Source organism: Belonocnema kinseyi, chromosome 7 (assembly GCF_010883055.1).
Source record: "Belonocnema kinseyi isolate 2016_QV_RU_SX_M_011 chromosome 7, B_treatae_v1, whole genome shotgun sequence".
NCBI classification, from domain to species: domain Eukaryota; kingdom Metazoa; phylum Arthropoda; class Insecta; order Hymenoptera; family Cynipidae; genus Belonocnema; species Belonocnema kinseyi.
In genome coordinates, this window is record NC_046663.1 from 4,990,007 (window position 1) to 5,013,350 (window position 23,344).

Below are 23,344 nucleotides of genomic sequence, written 5' to 3' on the forward strand. Positions count from 1 at the left end.
AGAAAATTATCAATTTGCAATTAAAAAATACTAATTCAATCCAAAATTGGTAATAATTATGAATCTTCTTCAAATTTTAATGATTATTGTTTTGAAGAGAAAAGATTTCTCCTGAAAAACGATAATATAACCCTAAGCTGTTCGAAAAATGCCAGCCTTCTTTAAAATCTAATTGAAAAAAGAAAATGACCAATTTCTAATTTAAAAAATGTTAATTTAATCCAAAATTGGTAGAAAATGTCAAATTTTGTTCAAATTTTAATGATTTTTGTTTTGAAGAAAAACGATTTCCCCTGAAAAACGATAACATAACCCTAAGTTGTTCGAAAAATTTCAATCTTCCTTAAAATCTAATTAAAAAAAGAAAATTATCAATTTGCAATTAAAAAATACTAATTTAATCCAAAATTGGTAATAATTATAAATCTTCTTCAAATTTTAATGATTTTTGTTTTGAAGAGAAACGATTTCCCCTGAAAAACGATAACATAACCCTAAATTGTTCGAAAAATGCCAGTCTTCTTTAAAATCTAATTGAAAAAAGAAAATGACCAATTTCTAATTTAAAAAATGTTAATTTAATCCAAAATTGGTAGAAAATGTCAAATTTTGTTCAAATTTTAATGATTTTTGTTTTGAAGAAAAACGATTTCCCCTGAAAAATGATAACAACCCTAAGTTGTTTAAAAATTTTCAATCTTCCTTAAAATGTAATTAAGAAGAGAAAATTATCAATTTGCAATTAAAAAATACTAATTCAATCCAAAATTGGTAATAATTATGAATCTTCTTCAAATTTTAATGATTATTGTTTTGAAGAGAAACGATTTCCCCTGAAAAACGATAACATAACCCTAAGTTGTTCGAAAAATGCCAGCCTTCTTTAAAATCTAATTGAAAAAATAATCCTAAACTGTTTAACGATTCGAAATTTTCTTCAAAACATCATGATTTTGTTTAAAAGAGAACCAACCTACGTCGAAAAACAATAACATAACCTTAAATTGTTCTAAAGTTGTAAATATTCTTTGAAATCTGCTTTAAGCTCTAATGATCTTGTACTAAAAATACCGATTTACGTTGCGCAACGTCAGCATGACCTAAAATTGTTTTAAAAAATTGTACATTTTCTTTAACATTTAATTTAAAAAAATTAAAATGGCTAATTTTCGTCGAAGCACACTAACTTAATCTTAAATTGTTAAACGATTTGAAGTCTTTTTTAATTTATAATGATTTTGGTTTAAAAATGGTACATGAATTTCGTATTTTCTTTGAAATCTAATGAATTTCTGCTAAAAATACCAATTTACTGCATACGTCAACATAACCTGAAATTCTTAAAAATGGTGCATCTTCTTTAAAATCTAATTTAAAAAAAATTACAAATTTCCGATGAAAAATAATAATAACTTGATTCAAAAATTTAGAAAAATGAGTAATCTTGTTCAAATTTTAATTATTCTTGCTTAAAATAACCCATTTCTGCTGAACAACATGATTATAACCTTAAGCTGTTCTAAAACTGTAAATCTTCTTTGAAATTAATATCGATGTTTCCGATAAAAACGGCTAGATTAACTTGCAATTGTACACAAATTTTAATCATTGAAATTTAATGATTTTTTTTTTACTAAAAACATTGATTTTTTAGCATAAAACGTCAACAAAACCTAAATTTGTTAAAACAATGTGAATTTTCTCTGAAGTCTAATTTATAAAAATTAAAATTGCCAATTTCGAACAAAAAACACTAACTTAATCCAAAATTGCTAAGAAATTATAAATCTTGTTCAAATTAGAATAAATTTTCTTTAAAATACCAATTTTTAATATAAAACAACCGCGGGACCTAAAATTGTTTAAAAAATTATCAATCTTCTTTGAAATATGATTCTTTTGTACTAAAAATATCTAATTCCAACAAAAAACATTAACACAATTCGAAATTTTTGAAGCTTGTAAATTGTATTATTATAAATAAAAATCACTGGATATAAATCTAATTATTTTTGTTTAAAAATAACAATTTAAGGTGAAACAAACAAACATAAACTAAAGTTGTTCCAAAATTCTAAGTATTCTGTGAAGTCAAATTATTTTTTGTTAAAAATTACCAATAATTTCTGACCAAAATCACTATCATAATCCAAAATTAATCAAAGATTCTAAATCTTGTTTAAATTATAATCATTTTTGCAAAAATATTTAATCATCTTTAAACTCCAATGATTTTTTATTAAAAATACTTATATTCGATGTAAAATGAATAAAGGTTATTATTATTATTTTTATTTAAACGTCAACGTAACTTAAAACTGTTAAAAAGTTAGAGATTTTCTTTAAACATTTACTTTTTTGCGTTAAAAGTACAAATTTCCGCCAAGAAATAATAACTTAATCCGAAATTGTTAAACTATTATAAATCTTTTTCTGATTATAATGATTATGGGTTCAATATCTGATACTTTTTTAGACAAAAATTTAATTTTCGACGAAAAACACTAACATAACCTTTAGTTTTTCAAGCTTATTAAAGTATTAAAATATCAGATTTATGATGTGAAATGCTAGCGTAACCTAAAACTGTTTTAAATAAAATTATGAACCTTTTAAATCGAATGATTTTTGTTTAAAATGTCGATTTACAATTAAAACTCTAACAGCATCAAAAAACTTAAATTGTCGCTTAAACTGTTCTTAAATTGTTTTTTTTTTTTAATCTATGTTCATATTTACAATGAAAACCGCGTACAAAATTTTTTTTTATTGCTTGAAATCTAATGATTTTTTACTAAAAATACTGATTTCTGATGTAAAATGTCAACAAAAACTAAAAATGCTTGTTTTGATTCTGTTTTAAAATCGAATTTGAGCAAATTTTTTAAAAATTTGTGATCAAAAACACTGAAATAATCCAAATTTTTTTAAAAATCTACTCATTTTTTAATAGAAGTTTCAATTTTTGACAATAAACACTACGAGAAACAAAAATTGTTCAAGCTTTTAAATAGTATTATTAGTATAGTATAATAGTATTATAATTGTTAACAAATAGCAAGGCTTATTCGAACTATAATTATTTTTGATACAAATACTAATCTTTGGTGTAAAAAACGAACGTAACCTAAAATTGTTAAAAAAAATTATGAATATTTAAAATCTAACGGTTTTTTTTTTAAATATAAATTTCCGACAAAAATGCTAACAAAACCGAAAAACGCAAGTTGCTGAAAAAATTTTAAGCTTCAAAATCTACTAATTTTAAAATAAAAAACACCCGATGCGGGTGTGAAGCGCGAAAATAACCTAAAAGTACTTAGAATTGGGAATATTCATTATTTCAGTTTTAAAATGTTAATTTCAGACGAAAAAATTAACAGCCAAAACTTTAAAAAAATTTAAGCTTGACAAAACTTTTTAATTTTATATTAGAATTATTTTAAAAAATAAAGTCTAATGAAAAGAAATCATAGAAAACTTTATTCGAATTCAGAAAAATAAAATAAAATTGGTCTCAATTTGAAGAAAGTCTTTTATGAATTTTATTATTGAAATTTATTTCGAGGCGTACATTATCGGCGGAAATTATCTACGCGCCTTTTTTTAGCCCTAATAATTGTAATATTAACAGTACATTTTTTTTCTTATGATATGACAAAAGGTAATAAATTTCTGCGTCGAATAAATACAAGTTGAAGGTAAAATGTTAATTTTATAAAAAGATATTTCAAAAAACGGGAAAATTCGATTTTATCGATAAATTGGAATAACTATCAAAATAATTGATATTTTTCAAAGTTCTTGGACACATTTTAAAGGAAAGTCTTCATTGTATTTTTCTAAATTGATAAAATTTTGTTAGAATGGTTTACCTAGATTCGGGCTTAAGATCAAACTTAAATATTTTGCAAAAAATGATAAAATTTTTTGGAAAAAAACCGTATTTTGGAAAAAAAAACTTTCGGGTCCCCGAGACCTGTTCCAGCACTTAAGGGTTAACCCTCGAAGTGCATTCATGGTAAAAATCACGGTAAAGTGCATCGTGGGTATCGAACACCCCAGCGAATTTAATCATGTATTGTTTAATCCCTATTGAATATTTTATCACAATAAAATTATCCGATATAGTTCAAGGAATCTTTTAAAAGCTAGAATTTACTTTATAGGCATTTATTTATTTTGGGTTTATTAAAAAAATTATTGAAAAAAGTGAAAAATGGAGGTTTTTACTTAAAAATTCATAACTCATGCAATTTTAATTATTAACCTGAAAATTTATGACTATTCTTTTGAAATACCCAGGAAACAAGTAACGATTGGCCGCGTTTCAATCGTATTTCAAGTCGTATGAAATGTGTATCTTAAAGAGGAATGGCAGATTGCTGACGAAAAGTTAGAGGTACTAGTGAATCAGAGAAGTGATTATTTTATGATTCACCAAGAAATATTTCGTTATTGATTAAAGAACGACGGTTAATCGTAATGATACTATTGGGATTCGCTGCGTTTTAATGCGCCATCTATTTTTTCGATGCGGCCAAAATGTGAACTCGCGAATCCAAGTAGGATTTTGAAGATGCATTTTAATTTGAGCTTAACAACCATTTTTAATTATTTTGCATAGTTTAAACTACTAAGTGGATGAAAACAATTAAAATTTATTGGAAACTAGTGTTACATATGTGAAATTTTCATCGTATACAACGAAAAAACACGATTTATGTTAAAACTGTTTTTGTCAAAAAAAATCTTTATTTTAGTACATTATATATATATTTAAACAAATTATAAGCTTAAATTAACTTGCCTTTACATAATTGTGAACTTAAAATAAATTTTGATTAATTTATACATGCAATATTTACTATTTAAAAAAATTATAAACTAAAAGTTAGGTTAGAATTCATATTTAATTTCTGATCGTCTATAACTAATATTTTTTACATATTTTGAACCAAACTTTTTGCTATATGCATTAACTAAAGTTCATTTCAGCAACGCACATGCTTGTCATCGTTTTGTCTTATTCCTTGTGAAAGTAAATGGACTGTGATAGAAGTGAGACGTTCTTGTGTGTGCAAAATGGTTTGTTGTTGCATTGATGGGCGTGCATGCACAAGCTACGTTAAAAAAAAAAAGGAAAAGGAGATTTAATTAAGTAGAAATAGCTGACCAATTCAAAGTGTCCCAAAACAATTGAAGTGCAACATTGTCAATCTGGAATTTTAAGATACACATTTCAAAGCGCTCCAGTTCAATCGTTTTTTTTCCTGGGTAGTGTACTTTCATAAAAAAAAGTATTGCAACGTGGGTGCTATAAAAAAATTCATTTACACAATTGAAAACTCAATTTTATGATAAAAAGATGAATAAGATTTTTCGCTTTTAAGTCGATTTTTTATTATAAAAATTGAGGAACTTTGACATGTAATACTATAAAAATACAAGAAATTGAAAAAAGAGGCATATATAACTTTATTTTAATAATTATATTTTATTCAGCACATCCACAGTCTGCTCTCGCATGACGCGCTGTCGTAAGTTATAAGCCATCTACAAAGAAAAAAAGTATGAAATAATTTAAAAAAAAATGGTTTCATTTAATATGATATAGTCACGTTAGAAAGTATACAAGAATCAAGAAAATGTCAACAAAAAAATTTGCTCCAAAATTACTTTTTAACTCACTAAGTGCACACTGGGTGTTTTAGACCCCACGATTTTGTACCTCCACTTTCAGCAGCTGCTACACCGTGTGCCCACTCCTATAGGAAAAGTGGCGAAAGAATTTTAATAATTGCTACGTCCCCTAGATGGCTCTCGTGTGAGTTCAGAATTCAAAATGAACTTGAGCAGACGATAGAAGTTCTATCGTCTGCTCACGTCTGCTCAAGTTCACTGTGGCTGCAAGAATTTTTTTTTTCGTGATGAACTTGGTTTTACAATGGATTTTCACCGATAGCACTAACTAAAAATGGAACCAAATCAAATCTATCATCGGTCAAATGCAATCAAATGTTAAAATCTGTTGGAATCGTTCTGTGATAGATCGATTGCAATATACTTAAACATTTGATTGCATTTGATCGATTATAGATTTTATTTTATTCAATTTTTGGTTAATTTTATTGGTTATTATTGTTCATGTATTTATTTCAGAAAGGGAAGTCAACATAACCTACAAATTCAAGTGAGAAGGGAAGGGGGGGGGGGTCATTGTCGTAGACAGTAGTTCTTGCTATGTCCCCTAGGTGGCGCTGATCTTGCATTTTGCAACAATCTATAAATACCCCCTCTAAATACATGGGAGTGGGCGCACCGTGAGCTGCTGCTAGTAGACTGACGCTTGACACACTATGCTAAACGATTTTACTCACAGTTAGTGTCTCCAACTAAAGCTAGATGGCGACACTTACTCAACTTTTTTGAATTAAGTACGGTTTATAAGAGTTTGAAAATTGCTTGGAGTTACAAACACCCACAATGCACTTTAAGGGTTAAGGTAAGCCGCCAGAGTGTTTTACTAAATTATTCACATATTTTTACAATTTTCTTAGAATATGTCAAATTTCTTTTTATAACATTGACATTTCTTCTTCAACTTGGATTTATTGAAGGGGTTAAAACACTGTAGAATTTTAAAAAAATCGAAATTTTTTTTTGCTCAAAAAGTGTTTTAGGGTCTTAAACAAAATATACCACAACCCAAGAAACATGGTTACAGAACAGATCTGTGACTGTTTAGAACACAAAAAAACGTGTTCTAGTACAGGTTGGTAACAGGTTACGAACATGCGAGTAACTATGTCATCCCCCATACGCTAGAAAATTTCTGTAACAATTCTAGAACGATATTACACATGATTTGTAACATTTCTAGAACTCGGTTACCAGTGCTATGTAATAATTCTGTAACAGATCTAGAACGCTATGACAACAGATCTGTAACATTTCTAGAACAATTCTAGAACTCAATTACAAATGTTGTATAACAAATCTGCAACAGATCTAAAACGCTGTGATAACCGATCTGTAGCATTTCTATAACAATTCTAGAACTTTGTTACTCTATGTTGAAAAAAATCTAGGCCAATTCTATAAAAGTTCTATAACAATTCTATAACAGTTCTAGAACTGTTATTCGTCAGATATGGAATAGTGTTATGTACCCCTCATAGGAATAGGATATCCCGCGGAAATTTTAATATCCCCATGGATATATTTTGATCCCGGATAGCGCGTGCGCAGTCCCGACTAACAAAAATTGAACGTCCGAGATATCTACATTAGGGATATTCGCAAGGGTCATCTCGACCATAGTGTTAGCGAACTAATCTTTGTTCCTAATTCGTTCTAGAACACACTTGTAACAGGTTTCTAGAACTTCGATGTAACACTCTTACGGCACAGTTCTAGAATAAACTTGAAACAAATATTATGGTGAGTCTGTGATCAGTTTGTTCTAGAACAATTCCATAGCAACTGTTATAGAACAGTGCTGTCACATATTTCGAGAACAGTTCTCTCTCAATTTTGTCACAGTGCTCTAGAACATTGTTATCTTTTTGTTCTCGAACAGTTCGGTCACTATCTTGTAACAACTGTTATGAAACACAGTTCCTGTTTTGATCTGGAACAGTTACAGAACATGTTTCCTGGGAAGATGGAGGACAGAAAAATGACCAAATTTTCAATTCGGCTACATCCCCTTTGATGCATACCCGGGTGATTTTAAACTACTTAAAACTTTAAAATCGTTTTTCTCGAAACCATTTTTTTTAAGTGGCCGATCTGAAATTTTTTAGATATATTCAAAACTGCTTTCTCCAGCGACGTATGTAAGATTTTTTGATATTGCATAGTTTTTTTTATAAACAATTTTGTAACGATTTTTTAATGAAATTTTTAACTTTTGTTTTCAACGCGTAAAATCAATATATCGAGAAAAAACCTACATAGGTCTCTTGCTGTTCTATAGAATTGAAAAAACTTTAGTTTTTTGATTCTGGTTAAAAATTGCGGGAGTTAGGTTTCCAGCTTTGGATACTTTAAAAAAAGCGCCTACAGAGAAATGCTGCGCAGCCGCCATTTTGTCACGAATTAATTTTACAAAAAATATTCTCTGTACTTTATTATTAGTATTATGAATCCCATTTTACAAAATTTTAATCGATCTCTTTATTGAGCCAAAAAAACTCCCCAAACATGCCTATTTTTCATGCTCTGCAGTGGTTTAGCCCCTTAACGTAGAATTGTATTAACCTTATCTCCTTTAAAAATCCTTAAAACCCTTCTAAAATCCTTTAAAAAAATGTACTTCTGAATTTTTGTTGAAAAATAGGAACCAGAGTTGGGTACGGTGGAACGAAGTTGTAGTAGTAGTAGTAACAGCGCCGTTTTGGAAGGAGACGAAGTCACTGGCGACGGTAGTTACATTGATGCCAGTTATCAGTGCATTCGATTTCATCCTTTTCAACAAACAGCTTGGCATGCTCTCTGTGATCACAATCTTAAGGAACTCCCGGTGCCGCACTACAGGGTCGACGCTGATAAGGGATTCAACTTTAGTAATTCTGACGATGCTTTCGTTTGTCAGAAGAAAAACCATTTTCAAGTGAGCAATTTAAGCAATTTTTCATATTTTTATTCAAAAATAATTTTTTCTTTCTTAATTTTTAAGGTCTCTGATGAAGAAATTATATTTAAATCCGTGTCGATATATTAAAGACCAATATTATCGATAGAAAAATGTAGTAGTTGAATCTTCAAGTAGATAGATTTTCAAAGCAAAAAGACAAATTTTTTAGAAGACAGTGAAATTTTCAACAAAGTTCAATTTCAGACAAAAGAGATGAATTTTTAACCAAGAAAGATTAGTTTTCTACAAAAAGAAAAATTCATTTTTCATCCGAAAGGACGAATTTTCAACAAAACAGTTAATTTTTCGACAAAGACCAATTCTATTTGGAAATTAAGTTCAAGAAAATGCTACGATAATCATTTTTACTTTAATAACATCTATTTATACACGACTTCGCATGGGTACCATATACGACGAAAGACCGGGTTGTGTACTCGAATTTTGAAAACCCAACTAAACTCGGAAGGTGGTTTTCTGCAGTTTTCCTCTCATTTGACCAAATGTTTAGGCAAATGCGAGTACTTTGGGCAAACTCGTATGTAGCTGCATTATAACTAAACCTTATGGTAAAAAACTGACCCTTTTCGTTGAAAATAGCCAAATTCTAAACTTTTTATGAAACTTCTTTCAATAATTAATAATTAATAATTGTGGTAAATTTAACAAATCACTTAGAAAAGAGTCATCGCAAAGACAATCTTAGTTAACTTCGTAAACAAATTTGAATAATACCCCAACTCTCAATATGTTTATGAGAATTGTTTGAATGATTAATAATTATTATAAATGTACAAAGTAACGTGGAAAATGATCATCGAAAGACATTCTTAGTTCATTCGGTAAACAAATTACGCCTCTTCCTTAAAAAATAGCCAAGCTATAAATATGTTGATAAACATTTTTTAAATAATTAATGGTTGTAGATTTTCAAAGCATCAGAGAAAAAAATTATCGAAAAGATATTTTTAGATTATTATGGTAAAAAGTGAAACCTACTCGTAGAAAGAAAAGCAAACTCTTAATCTTTCAATTGAAATTCTTTCAATAGTCAATAGTTCTTGTAAATTTACAAAGCAACATAGAAAAGAGTCATCTAATGAAAATTCCTAGTTGATTTCGAAAACAAATTAACTCGTAGGATAAACGTCAAACTCTTAATTTTTAAAATAAAATTGTTTAAATAACTAATAGTTCTCGTAAATTTGTAAAGCAAAATAAAAAATATTCATCGGATAGACATTCTTGGTTGTCTTCGTAAACAGATTTACTTGTATAAAAAAGGCAAAGATTTTATATTTTAATTAAAATTGTTTAAATAATTAACAGTTCTTGTAAATTTGTAAAGCAATATAGAACAGAGTAATTGGATAGACATTCTTAGTTGACTTAAAAAACAAATTGATTCATAGGATAAAGGTCACACTTTTAATTTTTAAATTAAAACTGTTTAAATAATTAATAGTTTTTATAAATTTGTAATGTAATGTAGAAAAGAGTCACCGGATAGACATTCTTAGTCGAATCCGTAAAAAAATTGACTCGTAGAAAAAAGGCCAAACTTTAAATTTTTTAATTAAAATTGTTTACACAATTAATAGTTTTAGTAAATTTGCAAATCAATATAGAAAAGAGTCATCCCATAGATATCCTTAGTTAACTCCGTAAACAAATTTACTTCTAGAAAAAAAGGGCAAACTCTTAATATTATAGTTAAAATGGTTTACATAATTGAAACTCTTAATTTTTTAATTAAAATTTTTTAAATAATTATTAGTTCTTTTGTAAAGCAAAATAGAAAAGAGTGAATTGACTCCGTGAACAAATCCACTCGTAGAAAAGAGTCAAACTCTTAATTTTTAAATTAAAATTGTTTTAATAATTAATAGTTCTTGTAAATTTACAACGCAACTTAATAAATTAAACGTATTCTTTAAAGAAGAGCCATTTATGACAATTGTTTAAATAATTACATTGTTTGAAGATTAAATAAATGCTAAAAGCCATAAATGATCTCCACTCGAATTCGGCACGATAGCTGCAACTTAATTGCTAGGAATGTTTACATCCAATAATGTAAACAGATACCTCGAACGTGCCTGTTTAACTTTTCTATTACTCTATGGGAAGCTGCAACCAACTTTCAACTGTAGGATGATGAGTTTTCTACTAAATAATTGGATTTTGAACTTATAAAGGAACAACTTTTTTGCAACAACAACAATTTTGAAAAAAAATAGTTAAATTTTTAATTGAATGGTTTATTTTTCTACTACAGTAGTTGGATTTTCTAAACAAAAATAGTTTATTTTCCTAACAAAATATTTAAATTTTCAAGGCAAAAAGACGAATTTTTTAGAAAACATTTGAATTTTTTACCTGAAAAGTTAAATTTTTGACAAAAAAGATCATTTTCAGCCAAGATAGATAAATTCGTAACCAAGAAAGACGACTTTTCTACCATAAAAGATGAATTTTCCACCCAAAAGGACAAATTTTCAACAAAACAGTCGTATTTTCGACCAAAAACGATAAGTTTAACAAAATAGTTCTGTTTTCAACAAATAAATGAAACTTTGAACAGAACAGCTGCATTTTTTTTACTAAATAGATGATTTTTTCAAATACTAAGATGAATTTTTCATCAAAAAGGTCAATTTTGTACAAAAAGACGAATTTTCAATAACATAGGTACATGAGTTTTCTACCAAATAGTTCAAGTTTTAGCTTACAAAGAGACAACTTAGAACCAAAAATGAAATGTCTACGTTTTCAGATAAAAAATTAACTTTTAACACAAAAAGAAACATTTTTTCAAGCAAATAGTTAAATAGTTTATTTTCCTATCTAAATAATTACATTTTTTAAACAAAAAGACCAATTTTTTAGAAGACAGTTGAAATTCTTACCCGAAAAGTTAAATTTAGAACAAAAAAGATCATTTTGAGCCAAGGTAGATAAATTTGCAACCGAGAAAGATGACTTTTCTCTCATAAAAGATTAATTTTCCACCCAAAAGGACAAATTTTTAACAAAACAGTTGAATTTAGTAGTTATTTTTAATCAAATAAATTAAACTTCAAGCAGAACAATTACCGAATTGCTGCATTTTCCAAATACAAAGATGAGTTTTCAACCCAAAAGGTAAATTTTCTACAAAAAGACAAATTTTCAGCTCATAACGGAACAAAGTTCAACGAAAAATGGAATACCTACATTTTCACATAAAAAATTATTTTAAAACAAAAAAAAAGAATATTGGTGCAAGAAAATAGTTAAATTTTAAATTAAATGGTTTAATTTTCTACCAAAGTAGTCTAATTTTTAGAACAAAATGAATTTTCAATAAAAAAGTTAACTTACGTCCAAATATTTTATTTTTCTGACAAACTAATTAAATTTTCAAGGCAAAAAGATGAATTTTTTAGAAGAGAGTTACATTTTTTAGCTGAAAATTTGAATTTTCAACAAAAAAGATCATTTTCAATCAAGAGAGATGCATTTTTAATCGAAAATCTGATTTTTTCCCATAAAAAGATAAATTTTCAACTCAAAAAAACGAATCTCTAACACAACAGTTGATTTTTCGGCCAAAAACGATGAGTTAAACAAAATAGTTCAGTTGTCAACAAAATAATTAAACTTTTAACACAATAGTTGAATTGTGTACCAATTAGCGGATTTTTTCTGATATGTAGATGAATTTTAAACCAAAAAGGTCAATTTTTTAGAACTAAACAAACGACTTTACAATAAAATACATGAATTTTTTCCAAATAGTTTAATTTTTAACTTATAAAGGTAAAGTTTCTAACTAAAAATACAATAGCTAAATTATAAATTGAAACAAATTGCTTTTAACAAAAAAAGAAACGAATTTTTAACGAAATAGTTAAATTGTCAAATAAATAGTTCAAAAAAATATGAACTTTTAACAAAAGAGTTAATTTACGACTATAAATTTTTAGACAAAAAGATTAATTTTCCACCAAAAAAGATGGATTTTCAACAAAAAAAGATGAATTTTCAATAAAAAATATCAATCTTCAATCAAAATATCCATATTTAACCAAAATTGAATAGCTATATTTCCAAGAAATAACACTGATTCTAACAAAAAAATTTAAATAAATTTTTAGCAAAATTGATCAGTTTTCAACCGCAGATATAAATTTTAAACTAAAATGATGAATATTCTGACAAAGAATGAAGTTTCAAGAAGAAAATAATTCAACAGTCAACCAAAGAGTTGAATTTCCAACTGGAAAATTTAGTTTTTAACGAAAAAGATTAATATTTTTACAAAAAGAATAGATGCATAATCAACAAAATAAATGAATTTTTAACCATGTGTTGTATTTTAACTAAACAAGATGAATTATAATTTAAATAGTGGAATTTTTAGTTATAAAATCTAATTTTAAACAAAACAAGGAAAAAGAATGATTAATCAGTTAAAATCAAGAAAAAAGAATAATTTGTAAAAAAATAATTAAATCTTTAACCAAAATAACGAATTTTCAACAAATAAGATTAATTTTTAACGAAAAGGACGATTTTTGAGCAGAATGCATGAATTTTCTAACAAATAGTTGAATTTCATACTTAAGAAGGAAAAATTTTAATCTAAAAATAGAATAGCTACATTCTTAGATTAAAAAATGGATACACAATAAAACAAGTTTCCAAAAAATGCTTAAATCTTCAAAAAAATAATCAGATTTTATACAAAATTATTTGAATCATAAACCACAAATATAAATTTACAACAAAAAATTTAATTTTCAACCCAAGATAATAATTTTCTATAAAATTGTTGAATGTATAAGCCAAAAAGACAAATTTTCTACAAAATAATTGCATTTTCAGCAGTTCAATTTCAAACCAAGCAGTGGATTTTTTACAACAACAAAAAAAATAATTGTCAGGGAAACTTGTAATAGCTAGTATTTCAACATACAAAAGATTTTTTATTTTAAATTAAAAACAGTTACATTCAACCAAAAAAGACGAATTTTGAACAAAATACATGAAATTTCAGCAAGATAAGATCAATTTTGAAAAAAAAATGTTATTTTTAAATGAAAAATATAAAAATTTAGGGATACCTGAATCAAATCTAGAATTTTCAGGAAATTTTTTTCAGAGTTGTTGACTTTCTGTGCAAGAAAAATGAGGAAATGCAGTTTTTAAACTTCTATGCTGGACACATTTCTTTTAGTCCTATTTTTCTGCGGCGATGCTCAAATTAAAGATCTTAGCAACTTGAAATGCGATGAGAATAAAATTTTGCTGTTATATTCTTTTTCTTTTTGTTATTAACGCAAATTTTCAACATTTTAACTTTAGAAAAATAACTTTATTAACTCAACAAGGTTACACATAGCATGTTTTCACATAAGAAACATGTTTTCTTTAACAATCGGCCATCCTACTTTAGTTGGTCCGCCAAACTTTTGATTTAACAATTAAAATGTAGCTATAGTAAACAAAACTGCTACCTTAAAATTAAAACTTGTTCTATTCTAATTCGTAATCGTTAAGATAATTTGGCTTAGAGCTTTTTCGTATTCCTCGACCTAAATTATGATCTTCATCTCTCTCTCTTTCAACTTTCTCTTTCTCTTCTTCACTCTCATACTCTTTCTCGTCTTCACTCTCATACTCACTATTGCTGCCTTGGTTTCCCTTCCAAATCTTCAGCTGGCTCACATGAGCAGTGGTTTCAAATCCCTTATCATCACTTCTATTTAATTTCTTTACCCTGTAAGTATCATTAGGCTCAATCCCAACCACTACCAGTGGACCATCAAATATTTTCTGAAGTTTGGTCAAGTTTCCAGTCGCAATCGCATTTCTCTTCATAAATACAATATCTCCGCATTGAAATTTTACATTCTTTAGTCTTTTTGAATCATATCTATCTTTACGCTCTAATTGTGTTTTCTCAATGCTCGCTTTTATCTCATCTTGAATGTTTACAGGTAATCTATATTTCTCACAAGGTTCTGTTAATTCTTTTGTTCCACAATCTTCAAATCTAGGCAAATAGCCATACAATGCTTCATACGGTGTTTTTCCAGTTGCTACATTAACTGTAGAATTTACGTCGCGTTTAATTTTTCCAAGTTTCAGTTCCCATTTATCTTCCTCATCATCATCAATTGAACATTTCATAAGAGGTAAAATTGTCTAATTTAGTCTTTGTATCAACTTGTTTGCCTGGGGATGTCGACTTGAATTTAAAGTATGTTTAATTTGATATTTGTCACACAAAGCTTATAATGAACGCTGGACTTGCAAATTCCGAATCCGTTTCTGTAACAATCCCTTTCTGTTTATGTTCCTCGATAATGTTTTCTAACGCTATCCGATCTTTCGCATTTAGTCTGTACGGTTTTGATTGTACCGGCTGTGAGTTTTGCTTTAATTCAATTTACATTTATATTTTATTCGTCCGCCTGAGTTCATCTAAATTTTGAGAGATGCATTGTCTATTCCCATTCAAAATTTCTACTAGCTGTTGTTTGTGTTCCATCGTTACCCCCTCATCCGTGACAACATCAAAAATCTTAATCTTTTCTCTAATTTTTACTTCTATCTTTCCGACCTCGATTGATAAATCGGTTCTCCTATCACTTGGCAGATTTCTACTTTCTGAAATTTTTCCGCTAAATTAATTAACGGCAATTTAATTTCCCCAATTTCCGTCATAATGTTAATTAAATGTACCGACTCTGGAGCTATTTCGACTTTTTCATGAGACAGCAACCTAACCTTCGGTTTTTCATTACCTGCAAATAAGGTAGGGTCAATATCGTTAAAGGTTAAGTCGTATCTGTATCGCGTATAGGTTAGGTCTAGCGCTTCTGTGAAATTTCGTCCCATAATCACGTCTACATTTTGCGCATTCTCTGGCACCACTTTAAAAGCAACTTGTCTTGGTTTTAAAGATTCTTATACCAAGTTATGAGTGGGCCGGTCGTGTTCGAATTAAAAAATAAATAAAAACACCTTTCTATAGTTAAAAACTGAGTACTTTAATTGGCAACAAAAGTCAATAGTATTACATAAGGGACAATCGTTCGTTCCTAATCCGTTCGCTCACTAACCTCTACCACGCTCGCTCGAACTACGCACTGCCGGACTTTTTCATCTCTCTCCTCATGTCGCACATTCATTCGTAATCGATATCGCTTGATAGTCGCACTTCCATATCGCTCTAAATCGCGCTAAATTAAGTTGATAGAAACTTAAATTGTGTTACAAAAAATAAATAATAAACTATTCTTAACATTCGGCCATTCTGTAATTCAGTTCGTCCTTGAACTGTTTACTCGAGTACAAAATCTGTAAGCTTGCTTGGTAGTCTCACCTCTCTGGAACTTCGTCTCAACGGCTTCACTGATTCTGGGTTACATGGAGGTTCGTTTTCGGTCAGTGATTTTTCTTTAAGGATAACGTCATTCGTTTTTCTGACATAATTTTTAACAGGTTTGTCCACGTTCTTTGGTTTAAGTTCATCTTCGCCACTGTTAAAGCTGAAATTATCTTCTTCGTGGGGAGGGCGCCATATTTTCAGTTGGCTCACGTGAGCTGTTGTTGCGTATCGTCTACCGGGAGCTTCATATTGCAGTGTAGCGACTCGATACGTACTGCCAGGTAGGTCTTGAGTTATGACAAGTGTGCCGCGAAATCTAGAATGTAATTTTCTTGAATCTCCAGTTGACTGCTTAGCTGCTTGCATAAACACGATATCTCCGATTTGATATTTTACATTCGTTAAACGGTTTTCATCGTAACGCTTATATCGTTCTTGCTCAGTAATAATTCTCTGCCTCGCCTCCTCTTGCAGTGTTTTCGTCTGATAATATTCTTCGTGAAGCGAAGTATTTAAATCTCGTTGTATTAAAGCTAGTCGTTTGTCTCAGTCTCGGCCTTCATTATCCCTCGCGTTGTCTTGAATAGCGGGTAACAATATGTTATTCAGCCGTTTTACTAACCCATTAGCCTGTGGATGCCTGGAGGAGTTAAGAGTATGTCAAATACCCTGCTGATCACAAAATTCTTGGAACATCGTCGAAGTGAAGCACGTTCCTCTGTCAGTAATAATTCTTTGAGGGGCTCCGTAGTTAAGAACGAAATCCTTGAGAAAATGTATAACCCCAGTTACTTTGGTATTTCGAACTGCCTTTAAAATTGTAAATCTTGTCAGTGTGTCTGCCAGAACCAAAACGTATTTGTTACCTTTACTTGAAGTGACGAGTGGCCCTACGTGATCCATGTGGACTTTTTCAAATGGTCTGCTTCCAGGGTGTACAGGGTGAAGCTCTCCAGCTGGACGAAACTGAATTCACTATGCAAATTGAACCATCTAATCACCTGGGGGTTCTTAGTTTTGTTGACGTTAAGATAAAGCAGAGCCACACTGTCGGTTACGATTTTAACATGAATGTTAATTAACAAGATTCGCAAACGCGATACGGCCCAAATAATTAAAAATAATTCCAATTTCATAGAATGGTAGTTTCGTTCTACCTGACTTGTGCGGCGACTGATTGCGTAAACCGCATGTAACATCTCGTTTTCTCCTCGTTGAAATAATATAGCCGTAAGACCATTTGCGCACGCTTCGGTATGTAATTCTGTTATTTTCTTTGAATGAAACGCAGCTAGAATGGGCTTGGATGCCATTTTAGTTTTTATCTCGTTAAATGCGGCTTTTTCTTTCTCTCCCCAAACGAACGGTTGATTCACACGCAAAAAGTTAGTCAAAGGTTCCGCAATTAATGCGAAATGATGGATAAACCTTCGAAAAAATCGGTCAGGTGCTTTTCCAATTAAGATCTTAGAGGGATCAGAATAAGAACTCTTAATTCAAGAAAATAACGCTAATTTCTAGCTAGGTGTTAATAATACAAGTAATTATTTTTAAATTTATCTGCTATATCATCAGAGATTGTACCTTACCGACAGTAGATCAACCCTCCAAACCATGAAGGCAGAAAATCTACACAATATCGATCAAGTTAAGAATCTTCAATAACAGAAAATGCTTGGAGTGAAGATGGAGTAGGATCTTTTTTTCAAGAAATAATTTTAATTTGAAAATATTAATTTCCATCTAGTCTTATTAAGACGTTAAGCATTTTCTGTTATTGAAGATTCTTAACTTGATCGATATTGTGTAGATTTTCTGCCTTCATGGTTTGGAGCGTTGATCTACTCTCGGTAAGGTACAATCTCTAATGATATAGCAAATAAATTTAAAAAAAATGATAAATGAATGATAAAAAATGATCAGTCGGATCAGGAAAATCAATTATCGCCTGTAAGTTCGCTCGACCTGGTTCAATTCTCTTCTCGGAAATTTGGTCCCCTAGATAGGTAACTTTTGATTTTAGAAATTCACATTTAGATAATTTTATTGTTAATTTAGTTTTCCATAGCGCTTATAGAACCATAATCAATCTTTTTTTTAGGTCAGACCAATCTTTATCCGGAATGAGTATATTGTCCAAATAAAACAACACACCATGATCGTGTAAGGGTCCTATTACCCGTGCCATTAATTTGGAAAAATAAAACGGAGCAATCATTAATCCGAAAACCATCCTAGTCAGTTCTCCAGTTTCATCCAGAGTAATAAAAGCTGTCTTCGCGCGCGCTTGTTTCGATAAAGGTACTTGCAGGTACCCATGGGCTATATCTAAGGTTACAAACAAAGAGCTGATGATCGTCAAGATCAGACAATGAAAAATTCATTCTTTCTGTCTGACTTTTTTTTAGCTTACGGAAATCTATTACTAGTCGTGATTCGCTCGTTTTTTTAACCAATTATACAGGGCTAGCATACGGAGAATCAGTTTCGCTTGCTATACCTGTTTCTTTCTATTAGCGAACAATTTCTTTGATTTTCAAACGTTCTACATTACTTGCGCGATAAGGGTTATAAGAAAATGGTTTACTACCTGATTTTAATTTAATGTCCATGGCTATCTCACCAGTAGATCCCAATTCCTTGAGATTTTTCGAAATCACATCTCTAAATTCGTTTAATATCTTTAATAAGTCCTGTACTTCCTCTTTCGGTCGATCTTCGGCTACGTTGATTTTCTCTATAAAAAAGGTTGAGGATCTTCGGTATCTTTGATTGCTGGTATAGGGTGAATTTCTGCTCGATCGATAGTTTTGGAGCAATTCACCGTCAGGTCATTGTCGGTCAAGTTCATCATCGGAAGCTGGAACTCGTTGCTGCCGCACCGGGTTCAAGGCAGTTAAAATATTCGGATAGTTCTCACACGAAACATCTTTTAAATACGCACCGGCACTGTTTTTGAAAAACAATGAGTTTGCAATTTTATAATTATCCACATAAATACTGTCCGTATATGATCGTCCTATTAGCACGTCGGTGTTCAGAGTGTCTCCCGGGACAACGCGAACGTTGATACCGGGTACTATTACACCATGTACCGTTACATCAGCTTTCACGATTCCCCGGGACGTTACACGAAAATGATTTGGACCGAATAATTTTAATTCAGCTTCGTTTGGCACAATTTCAAAACTGTGGGATACTGCGGCCGATATTTTTATTAAACAATCATATGCACCTTGGTCAAATTGCGCACAAAATTTTCGATCTTTCACGATCTTTTTTTTTTATGTATTTTCTCACCGTGCAGTGACGTTGAGTATGACCCTTACGATCACACTTTTCACACCACAGTTCCCTTCGCGATTCAGGACATTCTCTCAACATGTGACCATACTTGTTACAATTGTAACATTTCGGGTCACCCACTTCATTACACATCGGAGGTCTGCGGTCTGGATTGGCTTTCGCTTTTAAATCTTCTATCGTTTGAGATTGTTGAAGCGTCGATACGCATGTCATGCAGTAGGTCGTCGAGGTTTTCATGCTTTTTTGCATCCATCGCTACCTATAGTCCTTAGCCCAGAGTCCTATCAGCAATTGTTCCTTGGTCTCCTGAAAACTTAAGTTCAGTTCGTGACACAATCTGGCCTTGTCCATGCAGTAGGGGATGATTGACTCTGATTTAGACTGCACACGTTAGGCCATCCTTCGCCACTTCGTAGTTAAATTTTCAGACACGATGAACGTATTGCTGAAAGTTTGTTCGAACGCCTCCCATGTGGTTAGTTCATCAGCTTTCATTTTGAACCGATTAAAGGCTCCGTCTCGAAGATGTGATCGCGCAGTCTCGAGCTTAATCCTAGGAGACCATCTTTGCAGTTGGCCCATGCCTTTCAAATTTTTTAACCATTCCCGTGCGTGCGTGCTCCCCTTTTCACCGTCAAAAATTTGAATACTACGACTGAGATCCGGTAAAACATGATACGTATCGACATAATAGCCTTAATGCGTTCAAAAAAATTAGCTTCGGTCAGACGTCGAGCATTGTTATTTATTTGGAAATGATTATTGGCACCGTCTTGATCACGATGAAGTCGAGAGTCACTTGGGTTGAGATCGGGTTGCACGAACGGATTCATACTGCGTTGTAATTGTAACCCGGGGTTCAGAATACCCGAAGCTTGATTCTGCGTTCGAATCAGAAGTTGATTTTGTTGATTATTATTCGAGCTACCGGCGTTTTGTTCAAGGCCGCGAAGATGTTCAGGACTCTGTTGCAGCAGATACCCGCTGCGATCGCGTGGTTCATTTATCGGATGACGAGCGCGCACATGTTCGTTTTCCCGATTTATGGCACTCAAGTTTTCTCTCATTGTATTATTCCGTAAAGTAGTCACTTCCGAATTCTGATTCGCCCTGAAAATTTGGGCCATGCGTTGCATCAAAAGTACCTGACGCGTCCGCACTAAGACCGCGTACGAATCGTTCAAATTCGTCTAATGGTGCTTGATTTTCACCTCCGTGATCACCCATATTATCTTAGTTTTCGCTAGTTCATTTCAATCCAAAAAAATATCAAGTCTGAAGGAATAGAGTTACGCTGTAATGAACAATCTAAAGAAAAAAAGTTACCATTTCACAAGTATGAACAAGAGGGGGGGGGGGGGGAACGTTCCTTCCCTTGTTCTCGAATATTCTCGACGTTCCTGCCACGTTTCAGAATTAAGGCGTAAACCCAAAAACTGAACATACTCGATCACCTTTTTAATGATTCTATTGTAAATCGAACACAATCAAATCACAACCGAACTTATCTTTTCTGAGAAAATAAGATGATTCGACACGACTCGCACTGGGTAGAATTCCACTTCTGACGTTTTAAAGATTCCTATACCAAGTTATGAGTGGGCCGGTCGTTCTCGAATTTAAAAAAATAAAATGAAAACACCTTTCTGTAGTTAAAAACTGAGTACTCTAATTGACAACAAAAGTCAATAGTATTACATAAGGGACAATCGTTTGTTCCTAATTCGTTCACTCAATCACCTTTACCACGCTCGCTCGAACTACGCACTGCCGGACATTTTCATCTCTCTCCTCATATCGCACATTCATTCTTAATCGATATCGCTCGAAAGTCGCACTTCCATATCGCTCTAAATCGCGCTAAATTCAGTTGATAGAAACTTAAATTGTGTTACAAAAAAAATAATAATAAACTATTCTTAACACCCTCGAAACTCAAAATTTCATTAATTATACCTGGTGATTTTAGAACACCAGCACCAAATGCCCCTAACAATGACATTGCTCTTTTCATAGTAAAATCCTCATGTAAAATAGTCGTCGCTTTTATCGTGCTTACTGAAGTACCCATATCAATTTGCGCTTGCATTTTCGCACTTCCTACTTGTACTTCTTCAAAAACTTTCCTATCGAGTCCGCGATATTCAATTCTCGTACGGTTTGTACACTTTCCTTATCTCGTTTTTCTTCGTTGCGTTTTGGGCAACGCGACGCAATATGACTTACACCCTTACATAAATAACAGACTATTTCCTTTCTTTTTTCCGTACACTCACGCGATAAATGTCCCGCTTTATTACATTTAAAACATTTTCGAACTAACCTTTCTTTTCGCTGTAATGGCGTTTCTTCTTCTTCAGCTCCTTCTGGTCGCGGTTCCCTGGACTTTTGTATCGTTGGTTTACCTCATCCCTCTCTTGCTTGAAAAGTTTTCCCTCCTCTCTTCTCATCAATCCGTTATTTCCTTCCGCTGTCAATCTTCTCAAATCGCACCAGTTCTTGCAGCATTTCGTCCGTGCTTTCAAAGTTTCGGCTAAGCATAAAGTTGGTCGTTTCGCGACACCAAAGACCACTCGCTAGTTCATCTCGGAATTCTGTCATGGAAAGGTTCAATTCCTGACACAACCAAACTTTATCCAAGAAATAATCCTGGAAACTTTCTGTATATCCCTGTGTTCGCGCCATCATGGCCCTCAGTTTTTCACTCATGCTTCGTTGATTGGTAAAGGTTGACTTGAACTCCTGTACAAATGACGGAAAATCGACAATCATGGCCATCTTGATCAGCAGTCACTTCAAAGCGCCATCCTTCGAGTGTGCTTTCCGACACTCTTTAAGATCTCGAATCACTGTTTTTAAATCTGCCATAGCCGTTTGGACATTTTCAGCTCTTGGTATCGTTAAATTTCCAAAGACACCCGTAAGCGAGGTCAGCGCCTGCGCCAACTGATCGTGCATCTGACTCGATCCATTAGAATCTTTATTTATCTCTCTATTTATTATCATTAGTTAATTAATTTTCAATTATTTAAACAAATGGAATTTGTTTAAATAATATTTTCTTCGAAAATTCGTTTCTTCCTCTAAATTTTTTTACTATTAGTCTAGTGTAATATTTTTATTTTTAAAAAATTCGAAAGGTAATTATTAAAACAAATTCCATTTGTTTCAATAGTTGGAAATTAATAAACTAATGTTTATAAATATTCCACTAGACCAATAGTAAGAATTTTTAGGGAAAAAACAACTTAAAAAAATTATTTAAACATATTCCATTAGTTTAAACAATTGGAAATTAATAAACTAATGTTATTAAATATTCCAGTAGACTAATAATTTTCAGGAAAACAAATTTTCGAAAAGAAATTATTTAAACAAATTTCATTTGTTTATTAATTGAAAATTAATTAATTAATGATAATAAATATTCCACTAGACCAAAATAAATAATTTTAAGGTGGAAAAAAGACCGGAACAGTGCTCAAAAGGTCGATTTCATGAAGAATTAACATTTTTTGTTTTAAGGGTATTTTTCAGCTTCTTGTGGGGGTGTGTAGGGGTGTCAAATCCATGTGTCTAATACATGAAGTTCTTGGTTGGATAATTCTCTACAGCCCTCCACACTTTCCCGTCACATTTCTTCAAACCCTAAAAAATTATACCATAAACTAAAAAAAGTGATTTTTCCCCATACATTTTACATGGGAAGCTTAAAGTCAAAACCGGCACCTGTTAAAATAAAAAAATTAAAAATTAGGGAATTTCTTTTTTCGAATTTGAAAAAAATAAAGGGGGGGATCGTTGCCCTCTAAAACAAAAAAGCGTTTTTGAGCCACCCTAGTGTATATGTATTCAGTAAGGACAACGACGAAATAACATGAGTGATGGCTGAATGAGCCTCATTTTGCACGCACGCAATTACTTACCCATCACTTAATCGCGGAATGTGCTTGTCATTTGCGTGCGATATGGGTCGCATCGTGCGAGTCGCATACGTTCTTGAAGAGTGCGTCGCA

At 31.3% G+C, this 23,344-nt stretch overlaps 1 protein-coding gene across 4 annotated transcripts in view; it reads left to right on the forward strand.

The window, feature by feature from the left end:
• The window catches only part of LOC117176938 (myelin regulatory factor-like protein), a 277,814-nt gene that overhangs the window by 177,257 nt on the left and 77,213 nt on the right, over positions 1-23,344 (forward strand). For all 4 annotated transcript variants that reach the window (XR_004467639.1, XM_033367340.1, XM_033367341.1 and 1 more), the window contains one exon: positions 8,345-8,617. Coding sequence is in view for 3 of the 4 variants with exons in the window: in XM_033367340.1 (XP_033223231.1) it covers positions 8,345-8,617 (273 nt within the window). In the remaining variant the exon portion in view is untranslated. The remainder of the gene's footprint in view (positions 1-8,344; positions 8,618-23,344) is intronic.